Source organism: Haemorhous mexicanus, chromosome 23, assembly GCF_027477595.1.
Source record: "Haemorhous mexicanus isolate bHaeMex1 chromosome 23, bHaeMex1.pri, whole genome shotgun sequence".
Taxonomy (NCBI): domain Eukaryota; kingdom Metazoa; phylum Chordata; class Aves; order Passeriformes; family Fringillidae; genus Haemorhous; species Haemorhous mexicanus.
The window spans coordinates 2773289-2788351 of NC_082363.1; the positions used below are offsets into that span (position 1 = coordinate 2773289).

The 15063-nt window shown below is 64.1% G+C and overlaps 1 protein-coding gene across 3 annotated transcripts; it reads right to left on the reverse strand.

Moving 5' to 3' along the window:
- Window positions 1-412: 412 nt before the first annotated feature.
- Window positions 413-13225, reverse strand: PHC2 (polyhomeotic homolog 2). Of its 3 annotated transcripts, none has more exons than XM_059866396.1 (15): window positions 13094-13225; window positions 9881-10066; window positions 9642-9800; window positions 9493-9570; window positions 9245-9406; window positions 8636-8740; window positions 8354-8567; window positions 7524-7858; window positions 6403-6562; window positions 4851-5044; window positions 3226-3357; window positions 2999-3132; window positions 2220-2361; window positions 1618-1912; window positions 413-1158 (listed from the first exon to the last, which is right to left on the reverse strand). In XM_059866396.1, the coding sequence occupies exons 2-15, from the start codon at window positions 10022-10024 to the stop codon at window positions 1004-1006; spliced, it is 2409 nt and encodes an 802-aa protein (XP_059722379.1). In that variant the 5' UTR covers window positions 10025-10066; window positions 13094-13225; the 3' UTR covers window positions 413-1003. The 3 variants fall into 3 exon arrangements, with proteins under 3 accessions (XP_059722379.1, XP_059722380.1, XP_059722381.1); XM_059866397.1 differs by having other exon boundaries at window positions 2999-3113; window positions 3228-3357; window positions 13094-13224; XM_059866398.1 differs by having other exon boundaries at window positions 1618-1867; window positions 13094-13223.
- Window positions 13226-15063: the final 1838 nt, after the last annotated feature.

Consider the following 15063-nt stretch of genomic DNA (forward strand, 5'->3'; position numbering starts at 1 on the left):
CACCTCACTACAGACGCTACATCCAGGGACCCCTCTCCAGGCCCATCAGCTCCAGGGATGTGTCACTGCCCTGGGACATCTCCAGGGACATGCCACCACCTCCCCTCCTGTGCCCCTCCCCACCTCACCGACCTCGGGACCTGTGTCCCCCTAAGCACTGGGACTTGGGGGTCACCTGGAGGTGTGGAGGGTGCCACTGTCACCACGGGCTCCTGGGAGGGGAACATCGCCCCCACCTCCCAACTGGGGGCAGCAGGGAACCCCAGGCCACACAACATCAACCCTGTCCCCACTGCCCCCAGGAAGTCCCACCACCCACGGTGGCACTTGGAGACACCCCTGAGTTCCTGCCTTAGCTTACATGAGAAGAAATTTGGAGATGGGAAGTGAAGAAAACTGGGGGAGTCCCAGGTTTGGTTTTTTTCAGTGTTTATTAAAAACAAAAACAAAAAACAGGAAAAGGGGGGGTGGGACCATGTGTTTTTTTAAATTTTTTTTTTTTCCTTTTCTTTTCTTAAAAAGATCGTGCTGGCTGAGGGGGGAGTGGGGGGTCCTTACCTGCCTGGGGGGGACCCCCACCACTGTCCTCTGCTAAGGTGCCCCCAAAACCAGCCCAGTGTGTGGGGGTGTGTGTGAATGGGGGGGTGACGCCTCCTCCGCGCCCCCCCCCTCTCCCTGCCCCCCTTTGGGGGGGAGTCCAAGCCTCCCTGGGGGCCCCAATCCCAGCTGGGGGAGGGAGCACACGTTAAGGCAACCGTCCTGCTTGGCTCTGCTGACCTGGGGGGGACATGGGGGAACACGTGGGGACCGCCCTCCCTGCTGGAGAAGGGGGGTGACCCCCCAAAACTGGGGGGGGCTCTAGAGCTACGGGCTATTTACACCCCCCGGGGGGGCGGGGGGGGCGGGGTGTGCTCACAAGTGTCTCCCCCACCTTGCCCCCTCCCCGGGGCCGCGTGGGGGGTCGGGGGTCCCGCGGGGGGGAGTGGGGTCCCATGGCCCCCCCTCAGGAGTCCTTGAGCATGTTGATGCGGGCGTAGATCTTGAGTGCAGGGCCCAGCTTGATGTTCATGGTGCTCATGAGATGATCCTCCTTGAGCAGCAGCAGCGCCTGCCCATCGATCTCCTGCGCCCTGAACTCCTCCGCGATCTCCTGGCAGCCTGTGCGGAGGGGCAGCATCAGCAAACCCTCTCACAGCCCCCAAAAATACACTTAGGGGCTTCTCTGTGCTTAAACTCTCTGAAAAATCTATTTAGGGAATTATCATATGTAAATGGCCTCCTCCAATTATCCTTTTGGTTTATTTGTAAGTCCACCTGTTCCCCCCAAAATACTAATGGGTTTGTGAGTAGAATCCATCCCCCCCAAAATATTTATGGGGTTATCTGTGAGTAAATCATCCCCCAAAAATATACTTATGGGATTATCTGTGTGTAAATCCTACTCAAACATATATCTACGGGGTTCTCTGTGAATGAATCTCTCCCCAGAACCACAATGTTGGGGTTATCCTTGAGTAGATCCCTGCTTGAACACATCCTGAGGGACCCAAGTCTTCCCAAAACCCCAGTGCTGGGTATCTCTGGCTAGATCCCCGTCCATCCCAGGACATTCCTCACCCGGCAGCGAGCGGATGAACTCGTAAACGTCCTCCACGTTCCACTTGCTGGGCTCGCTGGGCAGGAAGCGGTGGCCGAGGCCGGGCAGGTCGCGGCCGTGCACGTCCGGCAGCTCCATGTCCCGCAGCTCCAGGTCCCGCTCCCCCTGCCGGCGCCGGGATGTGGAGGAGCTGGCGGAGATGGGCGACAGCGGCTCCTCGTAGCTGGAGTTGTCAGAGCAGCGGCTGGAATCCTCCTGGCTGTGGTTGAGCTGCAACGACGCCGTCACCGACCCCGCTGGGACAGACCCCGGGGGCTGCGGGGGCAGTGCTGGCCTCAGCACCTGCCCCACGTCACCAAAACTCAGGGACAAACCCCAGCCTCAGCACCCACTCCATGGCCCCCAGCTGAGGCCCAAACCCGGCCTCAGTGCCCACCCCATGTCCCCATAACTGGAGGTAAATCCTGCACTCAGTGCCCACCCTGTGCCCCCAAAAGTCAGGGACAAACCCAAGGCTTGGAGCCCACCCCCATTCCCAAAATTGGGAACAAATTCCAGCCCCAAGGCCAAACCCAACAGAGGACAAACCCCGGCCTCAGCGCTCACCCCGTGTCCCCCTCACCTGTTTCTTGCTGTCCTTGCTCAGGGGGGGCAGGGTCCCTTTGCAGCTGCGGCGCCGCCCGTGGGGGGGCCCCCCCGGTTTCTGGAGTTTGCTGCGATCCGGGTGGAACAGCCCCACCCTCTTGGTGCAGCCCACATTGTACCTGCACGGAGCCATGGGTCATGAGGGGGTCCCCAGTCCACTAGGGGAACGCTGGGGGTACCTCTACCCCACCGAAGAAGAGGGGAAGGGTGGATTTTGGGGTGACCCCAACCCTAAGCAGGCAGATTTTGGGGTTACCCCTCCCATACTGAATGGATTTTCAGGTTACCTTTACCCTGGCAGGATAAAGGATTTCTGGGGCTACCTCTACTCTTGTCAAGTGGATTTTGGGGCACCTCTACTCCACTGAAGAGGGTCCAGATGGGTTTTGGTGTTATGTCTGCTCTGTCAGGTGGGGTTTGGGGCTGCCTCTACCCTGCTTGGGTGGATTTTGGGGCTATCCCTATCTGGCTGTGGAGGGGGCTGGATGGATTTTGGGGTTACCTCTACCCCGGCATGGAGGGATAGCATGGGTTTTAGGGGTTACCTCTGCCCCAGCAAGGAGGGGTTGGGTGGGTTTTAGGGGTTACCTCTGCCCCAGCAAGAAGGGGTTGGGTGGGTTTTGGGGTTACCTCTGCCCCAGCAAGAAGGGGTTGGGTGGGTTTTGGGGTTACCTCTGCCCCAGCAAGGAAGGGTTGGGTGGGTTTTGGGGTTACCTCTGCCCCAGCAAGGAGGGGTTGGGTGGGTTTTGGGGTTACCTCTTGGCACAGGCCATGGAGCAGAAGCGCTTGGAGCGCTTGAACTTGTAGGCGAAGTCAACGCGGCCGCAGAGCTCACACTTCAACTTGGGGGGGTTCCCCTCCTCTTTGGATTCTGGGGGGCGCGGAGGGACACCCAGAGAGAGAAACCAGCCAGCTCAGCCGGGGCACTCCGGGGGGAATCCCGGGGGCTCCGGGGGGCCGGGCGGGCCGGGGGCCCGGGCGCTACCTTGCAGGTACGGCTCCTCCATGTCCGAGTCGGTGGTGGTGGTGTTGTCCTGTGCTGGGAGCTTGTCCGGCAGCAGCTCCTGCGCATACTGCTTGTGCAGGGCCCCCACCAGCAGCGAGGAGCGGCCCACCTGTGCAACACACCTGGCTGCACCTGTGCCCCAGGGACTCCTTCCTGTGGCCACGGGGCTGGCAGGGCCTGTCCCCACCCCCCCACCCGGGGAGGGGGGAAAGGAGAGGGGGATGCGTTACCGGGTACAGCTCTGCACCTCCCTGGGAGCAGATGGTGACATGGGCGGGGATTTGGGGTCCAACTATTCATTGAGTGACCCATTCCTGACCCCTCAAATCCAGGAGCGAGGATAAGGAGAGGAGGATATGTTACCCAGAATGATTCTACCCCTTCCTGGCTGCTGAAGTGCTCAATAACAAGGGCAAGGGTTTGGGGTTCATCATTGTCAAAGTGTCCCACTCCCAACCCCCCAATCCCAACCTCCCCTTCCCAATCCCTCAGCTCCAAGAAGGACAACAGGTATGGTACTGGAACAGTTCTGTCCCTTCCCAGATGATGGACACGCTCAATAACGTGGGTGAGGATTTGGGGGCTCATGACTGTCTGGGCATCCCATTCCCAACCCTAAAAATGCAGGAGCCCTCTTCCCAATTTCCCACATGCAGGAACAAGGACAGGTGGACGGGGACACATTGCTGGGAACAGCTCAGCCCCTTCCTGCACAGTAAGGAACTCAAAAATGAGACGATTTGGGGATTCACAGTGGTGTGGATGCCCCATTCCCAAGCCCCCAGACCCAGAAGCAGGGACAGAAAGAGGGGAATGCACTACCAGGAATGGCTCTGCCCCTTCCTGGACAAAGAATTACAGAATAACGTGTGTAACATTTGGGGGTTCACAATTGTCTGGGTGCCTCATTCCCAGCCCCCAGTACAGAAGCCCCCCCTCCCCCCCACACCCCCAGGGATAAGGATATGGATGGGTGGGTACGTTACCAGGAACAGCCCAGTCCCTTCCTGAATGATGAAAAACTCAATAACGGGGGGGAAGATCTGGGGGCTCACACAGGCCTGGATGCCCATTCCCAACATCCCTCTGTCCCAAAAAGAGGGAGTAGGGAGGGGGAGATACCATACCAGGAACATTTTTGCCCTTTCCTCAGTCATGAAGCCCTCAACACATGGGTGGAGGATTTTGGGGGGGGAAGGGGGGGTGTGATGATTGGATGCCCCATTCCCAAAACCCCCAAATTTAGGGATAAGGATGCAAAGAGAGAAATACATTACTGGGAATAGTTCTGCCCCTTCCTGGATGACGTCCTCGATGAAATGGGTGAGGATTTGGGGCTTCACGGCGGTGGGTGCTCCATTCCCAACCTCCCAAATCCATCAACAAGGGCAGGGACACTGGGATACGTTACCGGGGAGGGCTCAGCCCCTTCCCGAATGACGGGATAAAACCACTGAGTGCACCGGGAGCAGCTCAGCCCTTTCCCGGATGACGAAGCAGGGACGCTCCGGGGGCTCACGCCTGACCGTGCGCCCCATTCCCACCGCCCCAGAGCCTTCCCCCCGAGCCCAGCCCCGGCTCCGGGAGAGCGGGATACGTTACCGGGAAGGGCTCGGCGCCCTCCTGGATGACGAAGCCCTCGATGACGTGCGTGAGGATCTGGGGTTTCACGATGGCCTGGGGCGGTTTGTTCTCACCATTGTGGGGGGCGGCGCCGGCGACGGTGGCGGCAGCGCTGCCGGAGCCCGAGGTCATCCCGGGAATGCGGGGCTGCGCATGGAGGCGCTCGGGGGGCTCTGGGGACAGCGGGGGACACGCGGGTGAGGGGCGGGCGCTGACGCCGCGCTGACGCGGGGCCGCGATTTCCATACAGCTGGAGCGGGGAGCAGCTGCTGCCGCTCCCAGCGCCGCCAAGCGAGCCCCGGGCGGCCCTCGGGGGGTGCCGAAGGGGGTAAAGGGCCCCCAGAATACCCGGAGGGCTCCGGACGCAGCCCCAGAGCCCAGAGGGAGCAGGACAGCCCCAGCGCGGCGCTGCGAGGCACCGGCAAGGCCGCGTCTGCCCCGGCGCAGCCCCGGCGGGGCTCCATCTACGGCGGAAAGCCCCGATCTGCCCCAGAAAGGCCCTAACAGGGCTCGATCCAACCCGGAAAGCCCCGATCTGCCCTAGCACAGCCCCAGAAAGGCCCCAACTACCCCCCAGGGCCGCGGTACATCCCGGTAACGCAGCGGCAGGGCCCCATCTACGCCCGTAAGACCCCAGCACACTCGGCAAAGCCACAGCACAGCCCAGCGGGGCCCGCTGGCCCCGGCCCAGCCCGCCCCGGCTCCTCTCCTCTCCAGGCCGCCTCGGCCCGGCGGGACCCTGGGGCCGCGCAGGCCCCGGCACCCCCATCACCTTTGTCCGGCGGCGGCGGCGGCTACCGCTGCCCCCGCCCCTCCCTCGCCCGGGCCGCGGGGCCGGACCGGGGCTGGGGGCGGATGCGGAAGTGAGGTCAGAGCCGCCGCCGCCACCGCCCCGGGCCAGGCCTGGCCCCCGCGGTCGGCGCTCACTCACCGGGCGCTCAGGGGGTCGGGGGGGCCATGGCGGGGGGCCCGGGCCGGGGCTGCGGCGGGAGCGGCGCCGGGAGCAGGGCCAGGGCCGAGCGGGGACAAAGGCGGCGGCGGGGGCGGCGACTGCCGTGGGCACGCCCCTGCGCACCCATTGGCGGGCGCTGCCGCCGCGCGCGCCCGGAGCCTCGGGCACGCCCTCCCCGCAAGGCCCCGCCTCCCGCGCCCCCGCTATCGGGGGCGGAGTCTCGCTCTACAAGGGGAGTGCCGGCACCGGCGTGGCCACGCCCCCAGCCCGGTTGCCCCCCCACGCAGCCGAGGCGGAGCCTCCAGATGTGGCCACGCCTCCCCAGTCCGCGCGACACAGCCGCGCCTACAGAAAGGGGCGTGGCCACGCCCCCGCCTCTCGGTGCCCTCCGTGAGCGAGAGGCGCGCGCGTCCCCCCTAGCGGCAGCGGCGGGCGCCGCACCCAGCCCGCAGCCCCGCAGCGCTGCCCGAGCTCCCCGCAGCGCTGCCCGGCCTCACCGGCCCCTGCTGCATCAGGGCTTGGGGGGGGGGGTGCAGCACCCCGTGAGTGGGTGCCTGTGGGAGCGGGGCGGGCGCTTACCGTGCGTGAGGGGCCGCTCGCCCTCGGGGGTGTCAGGGCCCGGGGGGGCGACGGGCGGCGAGAGGGCGGGGGGCTGCGGCGGGGCGGCAGGCGGGCTCTCGGCGCTCCTCGGCACGGGCAGCGGGTCCCGGCGGGCGCCCTCGGGGACCCCGAGGGACGGCTGTGGTGGCAGGGACACGTGTGGGGCAGGGTCAGGTGTACACACGCATGTGCGGGACTTGGGGCAGGTGCGTGTGGCACAGGAACATGCACCTGCACGACTGGAGTGTGCACACCTGTGTATGGGTCACACACAAGCATGTGCCTAGAGCGGGCATGCACATGCACACAACGTGTGTCGCAGTCGGGCACGTGTGTCCAGACACACCTGATCTGGCACACGTTTGCACATGTGTGCAAGGAGCCTGTACATGCCCCCACAAACACACATGTGCACAGGGCTGGTACGAGTGTCACACACATGCACAGGCCAGACACATATAGGCGAAGCACAGGTGCACACCCACGGGCCAGGCAAGCACATCTGCACTCGTGCATGGACCTGAGTACGCACACACATGCAGGGAGCAGACACATGCACATAGGCACACATGCACGTGCATGCATCTGGCAAAGCTGTGCACACACACGTGTATGGGTCCAGGACACACATGCACGGTCAGACATATGAGATCAAACACGTGCACACACACACGGATCAGCCACATGCTCCCCATGTCACAGGACCAGGTACACACAGCCAGGAAAGTGCCATGGATGGGGCAAACCTGTGCACAGGTGGGCATGGAGCAGGTACACACATGCAGGGTGGCCTGAGCGTGCACACCTGTACACCAGCAGACTGATGTGACAGCTGGGCCCCCATGCACATTTCAGGAACACACATGCACACACACGTGTGCAGGGATTGTGCACTTGCACACCCACGCGCGTGTGCACACAGCTGACTCCCCAGCATCCCCCACTCCCACTCCTGTGCCCCCATTCCTCCTTCCCTCCCCCCACCAAGGGGTTTGGGGGCCCCTCCCTGTGAGGGTTTGGGGGAGGCTTGGGAAGGCTTTGGGGGATGTTTGGGGGCCCCTCTTGATGAAGGTTTGGGGGGAGGTGTGGGGGCCCCTCACCGTGGGGCCGGCAGGCTGCAGCTGCAGGATGACAGCCGAGGCGTGCTGGAACTTGCGGGGGGCAGCGTGGCAGCCAGGGTGCCCGTTGGGGGTGCCACCCTCGCCCCCCGCTCCCTGGGGGACCCCTGTTTTGGGCTGGGGGCCCGGGCTGGGGCTGGCAGGGGGCAGGGGCTGGAGCTGGGGGGTTGTGGGGGGGCCCGAGGGAGGCTGCCCACGGGGGCCCAGCTGCTGCTGCTGCTGCTGGATGACGAACTGCTGCTGCGGCTGCGGCGGCTGTGGCTGCATCGGCTTCGGCGGCTGCTGCAGGAACTGGGGGGGCTGCAGTGGGGCGTAGGCTGTGGGGACAGCAACGGGGACAGAGATCCCCCTCAGCACCAGCACCTCAGCCCCACGGGACACACCCCCAGGACCACCCTCCAGGAGACTGCTGCTCACTCTGTATCTGTTCCCTCTGGTGCCCTCGGACCATCAGCTCTGCCAGCTCCTGCTGCTCATGTGGAAAGCTGCACTCAGGCTGTCCCGGGGGCTTCCCCAATTTTGGGAGCCATGCCAGTGCAGCACCCCAGGCTCCAGAACTCCACGGAGTCCCCTGGCTCACACCCTCACTGCCCCAGCCCCCTGCACCCCACAGGACCCTGGGATCCTATGGGTGCTGAGACCCATCTGAGCAGGGCCCCTGCCAGTGAGGGGACGGACCCACAACGTCCCAAACACAAGCAGGGGACAACTACAGAACACTCCAGTGTGGGCCAGCACTAGGTTTCAGAGTGAACAACCCCAGTGACTCCCCCAGCACCCAGGGGTGTCCCCACCCCAGAGCAGCCCCTTACCTGGGGTGACGAGCGGGTGGGTGGCAGCGGGGGCGGTGGTGCGGGCCAGGGCATGGGTGCGGCCCTCGTGCCCCTCGGCCTTTTTGAGGTGCTCGGCGGGGGGGTCGGGCGGGGGCCCCCGGGGGGGGCCAGCCCGGGGAGGGGCACCCCCGGGGGGCTTCATGGCCAGGGCAGGGAGGTGGGGGCCGGCGGGGCGCAGGGCCAGGCTGTGCACCTGCAACGGCAGCGGGTCAGGGGTGCCAGGGCAGATTTTGGGGGGCTGGCAGGGGTGGGGAGACTCACCTGAGGGGTGGTGGGTGGTGGGGCAGGTGGCGGGGCCGGTGGAGGGGCTGGCGCGGGGCTCTCGGGCCGGACAGCGCTGACGGGGCCCGTGGGTGTGAAGATGAGCTGGGGACAGGGAGAGTGGGTGCACGGCTCACCATGTCAGGGGTGGCACACCCTGTGTAACCCTCCTCTGTGTCCCTCCCTACAGGGTGGCATATGGGTATCTCTCTATCTATGTAGGGTAGGAACAGGCACGCCCAGTGTCGGAGAGGGCACCCTATAGGGTCCCAACGCCCCCCCAAAGACAAAGAGCACCTGCTTGGGTACCCCCTATGGGGGCTGGGTTCCCTCAGCTGAGTGAAGGCACCTCACAAAGTCTACACACCTCCTGTGGGATCCTCAGACCCCCAGGAGGGTGGGGGGCACCCCATAGGCTCTGGGCACCCTATGGATTCCCCATGAGTCCCAGGCATGCCACGCAGAGCAATGAACACCCCTACAGTGTCATAGCATGGCCATGTGCACTGTGTGGTCCCAGTCACCCCACAACAGGATGATGGGCACCCCAGTGGTCCTGGGCACCCCATCAGGATGCTGAGGCTTTCCATGTCACAGCCCCACCCTTACCATCTGTGCCCGCAGGTACATCTGGGCCTGGCTGGCGGTGAGGGCGGGCGAGGCAGTGTTGCCCAGCAGCACGGCCTGCTGAGCGATGCCCGACGCCCCCGGCCCCACGCTCTGCGCCCGGTTCAGCAGCTGCGCCGCCGCCGGCGACGTCGCCAGGTTGATCTGGAACAGGGCACCAGAAGGTCGGGCTGCTGGCACGGGTGGGCACAGGTGGGCATGGGTGGGCGCCAAGAGGCTGAGGGACTCACCGTGGGCTGCTGTGCCGGGGCCGGCTGGGTGCCGTTGCCCCCCGAGGAGCTGCTTTGCCGGTTTGCCGCCAGGCTTGCCTTGGGGAAGAGCCGAAGGTGAGGGGTGTGCCAGCCCCGAGCGACCCCCCGTGCCCGTGGGGTGCCCGTACCTGCTGGACAGCGGCCAGGCTCTGGAGCTGGGCGCTGGTGAGGTGCTGCTGCTGGAGCGCGGCCGTCTGCAGCATGAGGTGCTGCTGCTGAGCCGCGTACATCTGCTGCAGGTACTGCGCCGCCGTGTTGGGCTGCCGGTGCAGCGCCTGCTGGATCACCTTTGGGGAGGAAATGTGGCCCCGGGCTGTGCCACGACCCCCCAGCGACCCCCAATCCCCTGGTGCCCCCAGCCCCGTACCTGCACGGTCTGGCGGTCGGGGATGCCGCTGTAGACGGAGATCTGGGGCCCGGGCGGGCGCGTGGCCGCGGTGCTGGCGGGCGCTGGGGCCGTGCCACCGGCACTGCTGGCGGGAGCTGGAGCTGGGAGCTGCTCATTCTCCATGGCGGGGCCGGGGCGGGATGGTGGAAGTGGGTCAGACTAGAGCTGGGGAGGAGGAACAGAGTGAGGGGGGATCCATCGTGTCTGCATGGGCAACGGGGGGCTGGAAGCACAGAGGAGGAGGAAGGTGGGGTAGAGGAAGAATGATGAGAGGCCCTGTGGCTCATCCTCCTCCACTAAAGTGGGGTCAGTGCCCCAGGGAAAATGGGGAAAGAGAGCATGGACAGCAGGATGGACAGAAGAGAGGGAAGGAAAGGACAGGAGGAAGGATGGACAGAGGGAAGGTTGGAAGGCAGAGAGATGGAGGTGAGGAGGCAGGGATGGACAGAAGGATGGACTGGAGGAAGAGAGGGATGAAGGGATAGACAGACAAAAGGAAATGAGGAATGGAGGGAAGTAGGAAAGAGACGGATGGAGAGAAGGAAATGAGGGAAGGAGAGGAAGGAAAGAGAGAAACCAAGGGAGTTATGGAACTAGGAAAGGGTAGATGTAAGGACAGGTGGAAGCAGGAAAGGGATGAAGGATGGAAGGACAGAGAGAATGACAAACAGGAGAAGGAAAGAGATGGACAAATGGAAGGATGGATGGGCAGAAAGGAAAATGGAGGGGAAGAGGGAGGGAGGGGAAAAAAGGATGGACATAAGGACAGATAGAAGTAAGGAAGGAAGAAGAGACAAGAAGGACAGGAAATACAAAAGGAAGGAGAGGTCAAGGATGAAAGGAAGGATGGACAAGAGGACAGACAGAATAAACGACAGACAGAAGTAATGACGGCTCTAAGAACGGAAGGGAGGAATGATGGATGGATAGAAAGATGGACAGAATGAGGAAAGGATCCAAGGATAGAAGGAAATGCTGAAAAAAAGCAGAAAAGTGAGGGACCAAGGGATGGAGGGAAGAACAGACCAGACAGGAGAGAGGAAGTACGGACAGATGAAAAGACACAAAAGGGAGGAAGGGATGGAAGAAAGGCTGGATGGACACAGGAGAGGGATCAGGGATGCAAGGAAGAACAGACAGAGGAAATGGATGAGGGGAAAGACAGATGGAAGGAGGAAGAGGGATGAATGGATGGCAGGAAGGGGATGGACAGCATGACAGAACAGGAGGAGGATGGGGACAGTGCTGTGGGGGCCAGAGAGGGGTGTTTGTGGGTGGCACCTTGGTCACCATGGCCACTGTGGTGGCCATGAGACTCTATGGTCACCAACAGCCACCCATGGCCACCACGCTCCACCTGTATCACCTGTTTGAGCCCCTGCAGTGCCACCACAGGGGGGCCAGGGACAACAGGGTGGGACACTGAAGGCTATGGACAGCAGCCACTGAGGGTGGCCTTGGTCACCATGCCACAGCACGGCTGAACCAGGCCATCCCAGCCTGGCACACGAGGGACGTGGCAGCAGTGATGTCCCGGCCTCGTGCAGCCCACGGGGCTTTGTCCCCTGAGATGCCACTGTGGCAAGGCACAGGGTGGGACAGCCACGTGTCCATGGGTGTGGCAGTACACGTGGCCTGTGACACTGCCCACCCTCGGGTCTGCATCCACGGCACGTGATCACCATCAGCTGGAGAGGCTTTAGGCACACTTTTCCCACCCAACAACCACAGACCTGGTTTTCCTGCTCTGGTGGCATTGAGGTGACACGGGGTCACCACAGTGACTGACACAGAGGGATCACACCAGGCCCATCTGGAGTCAGTCCTCCAGGGGTGGAAAAAGCCCCCCACAGCTCCCACCCACTGTGGGTCCAAGCCTCCTGTCCTCACCCACACCAAACCCGAGCAGGGAATCTGGGGTGTCAGATGGGGATAGCTTGCTTTTGACCCAGAGGTCAAACCCCCAAACCACTACACCCACCCAAAATACCAAAAAAAGGGAAGATTTTGAGTACTGCTGGGACCCACTGGGGATGGGGGGTGGGAACATGGGGGGTCCCACAGGCAGGACAGGAAGAGCTGGAATTCCCTGAGCTGAGCCCAAAATGGGGGTGGCAAACGATGAGGGGGTAGGGAATCTTGGAGGAGTGGGATGGAATGAGGATACAGACAGGTCGTGGGGGCAATATGGGATATAGAGGGGGAGGGTGGGAGAGTGAGCAGCACTATGGAGCAATATGGGGGGAATAATATGGGGGTTTGGAATAAGGGGGGATGCAAGGTGCTGGTGAAGGGTGGGATATGGTGAGAAGGTGGGATAGAAAAGGTGGGAGGGGAGGGGGTCAGATAAAAGAGTAGGGATTGGAAAATGATGATGGGGTGGGAATAATAATAAGAGGGAGCAAAAGCAGAGGAGGGGGTGGAAGATAATGGGAAAGACGGGAAAACACTAATGACAGGGTTGGATAGAAGTGAGGGAGGTCAGATATTACACTGGGGGGTCAGCTACAATACAGGGGGTCACAGGTAACAGCAAGCACTGAAATATGATTGGGGGTGAGCAAAAATAATAATAAAGGGGTGCAGGATAGGGAGCAGCAGGATATGACACAGGGAATGATAAGTGGGTGCAAAATAAGAGGGGGGATGCAAGGTCCTGATGAGGGGTGGAAAACACTAGTGGAGTGGGACAGAAAAGAAAAGAGAGGGTCAAATTCAATAAAGGGGGAGACAGATAAAACAGCAGGGACTGGAACATGATGGTGGGGAGTGGGAATAATACTAACAGTGCAAAATCATTAAAGGGGGTGGAAGATGGGGAGTGGGATATGATGACGAGGGGTGGGATGGAAGACAAGGGGGTCAGATATAGTATAGGGCGCCAGAGATAACAGGGTGGCACTGGAATATGATGGTGGGCGCTGGGCAATAATAACAGTAATAATAATAACAGGGGAGTCCAGAACCAGAGGAGGGGGCGCAGGAGAAAGGGACGGAGGGGAGACACGGATGGGGTGGGAAATGGGGGCTCCACGGGGGGTGGGGAGCAGCGGGGGCCACGGCGCCGGGTGGGGAAACTGAGGCACGGCGGGTGCGCATGCGCGGCCCCCCCTCCCCTCAACCACCCCCCCCCCCCCCCCCCCCGGCCCAGACAAAGCCGCCGGGGCCCGGTAGCGGCGGCACGCGCGGTACCTGCGGGCCGGGCCGGGCGAGGCGGAGGCGGCGGGCGGGCTGTGCCATGGCCCGGGGGCCGCCGGGGGGTCCCGGAGCGGGGGGCGCGGGGGTTGCGGGGGTCCCGGCGGGGCCGGGCCGGGCCCGCTCCCTCCTCCCTCCCTCAGGCGGCGGCGCGGCGGCGGCGCGAGGCCATCGCTCATTTGCATTCCTGCGCGCATCACGTGGCGCCGCCCGGCCAATCGCGGCCCCGCCCGCCCCGCGTGCCCCGCCCACCGCGCCGCGCGCCCGCTGCTCGCGCTCGCCATGGCAACCCCGAGGGGGGGGGCGGTGAGCGGAGTCGCCATGGCAACGGAGAGAGGAGAGAGGAGGGGGCGCGGATGCGCCCGAGGGGAGCGGGCCTGGACCGGAGGGGCCAGGAGGCGGGGGCGGCGGAGATCCGCTCGTCCGTGATTCCCGGAGCCATCCCGGGGCTGCCCAGAGTCAGGCCCGGCGGGACGCTGCGGCCTGGGGATGCTGGCGGCGGTCCCTGCCGTTACCAGGGGTCGCTCGGGGTCACCCCGAGGATGCTGAGAGCCTGTTCGGGCAAGAAGACGCAGCGTGAAGTTGGTGGCACCGGTCGCCGCTGGCGCACGGGGTCGCTCGAGTCACCCCGGCGCTGCCCAGGGCGGGATGCTGCAGCCTGGGGATGGTGGCACCGGTCCCTGCCGCCGCCGGGGTCACCCGGGGTCACCCTGGGGATGCTGAGCGTCGCTACCGGGGGGAGGCAGCGATACAGGCATGGTGGTTCCTGTCCCTGGTGCCACTCCGAGTCACCCCGAGGGTGGTACAGGCGGGATGCCGCGGCGTGGGGATGGTGCCGCTGGTCCCCGGTGTTTCCAGGAGTCACCCCGGAAAGTGCTGGGGGCCGGGATGGGCGGGATGCCACACCGGGGGATGGTGACCAGGGTCCCCGCTGCTGCTCGGAGTCACCTCGGGGCTGCTCCAGGACTGGCACCGGCGCTGGAGAGGTGATGGCACCGGCCCCCGCCGCCACCGGGGGTCACCCGGGGATGCTGAGGGCAAACACCACCGGATGGCTTGGCGGGGGTGCTGACACCGTCTCCGGTGTTTCCAGGACCGGCGGGAGGTACGGCTGGGTAGCACCGGCCCCGGAGCTGCCGGGGCTCTCCCGAGGATGTTCCCGGCGGTGCCCAGGGTCGTTACCGACGGCTGCAGCGGGGAGGGGGTGGCACCGATCGCCGGCGTTTCCTGCGGTCACCCGGGGTCACCGCGGGGCAGTCCAGCACCGGTGGCGGGCGGATGCTGCCGTACGGGGGTGGTGGCCCCGGTCCCCGGTGTTTCCCGTGTCACCCCGGGCATGCTCAGGGTGGGCACCGCGGGGGGAAGGTGGCACCGGTGCCCTCGGGGATCACGGTGGGGCTTGCGGCTCGCTCGTGGCCACCAAAGCCCTTCCGAGCTGGGCTCCGTCCCGCCCCGGGACACTCGGGGTGCCCCCGGGCCAGCCGGCCGTGCAAGGACAGGGTCTGCTCCCGGCGCTGGGGACACCGGGAGGGCTCTGTGCAGTGCTGGGGACACTGGGGGGGTATGGGGGGACACTGAGCAGGCAGGTGGGCTCTAAGGCCTGTGAGGGGGCTGTGAGGGCACTGGGGCAGACTGGGGGGGCTGAAAGGGCTAAGGAGAGGAATTGGGGGGGGGGGCATAGCGGGCTCTGAGCTGTGATGGCTGTGTGGGGGACCCGGGGATAGCCTACTGGGAGCACTGGGAGGGATCAGAGGGTACTGGGTGGGTTATTGGTGTACTGGGGGGATATGGGGGTACTGGAGGGAGCTATGGGGGCACCGGGAGCACTTATGGGGCCACTGGGGGGCTATGGGGGTACTGGGGGGCTATGAGGGCTCTGGGGATACTGAGGAGCTGTGGGGATACAGGGGGGGCTGTGGGGTACTGAGGGCTCTGGGGTGGCCCTGGGGGTCTCTGGGCACGTCCCG

Coding starts and splice junctions, on each gene's coding strand:
- PHC2 (XM_059866396.1), bottom strand. CDS start 10,024: ATGGAGAATGAGCAGCTCCCAGCTCCAGCTCCCGCCAGCAGTGCCGGT. Junction 9,407..9,492: donor CCCCGGCACAGCAGCCCACG/GTGAGTCCCTCA, acceptor GCCCTGTTCCAG/ATCAACCTGGCGACGTCGCC. Junction 8,568..8,635: donor CACCACCCACCACCCCTCAG/GTGAGTCTCCCC, acceptor CTGCCGTTGCAG/GTGCACAGCCTGGCCCTGCG.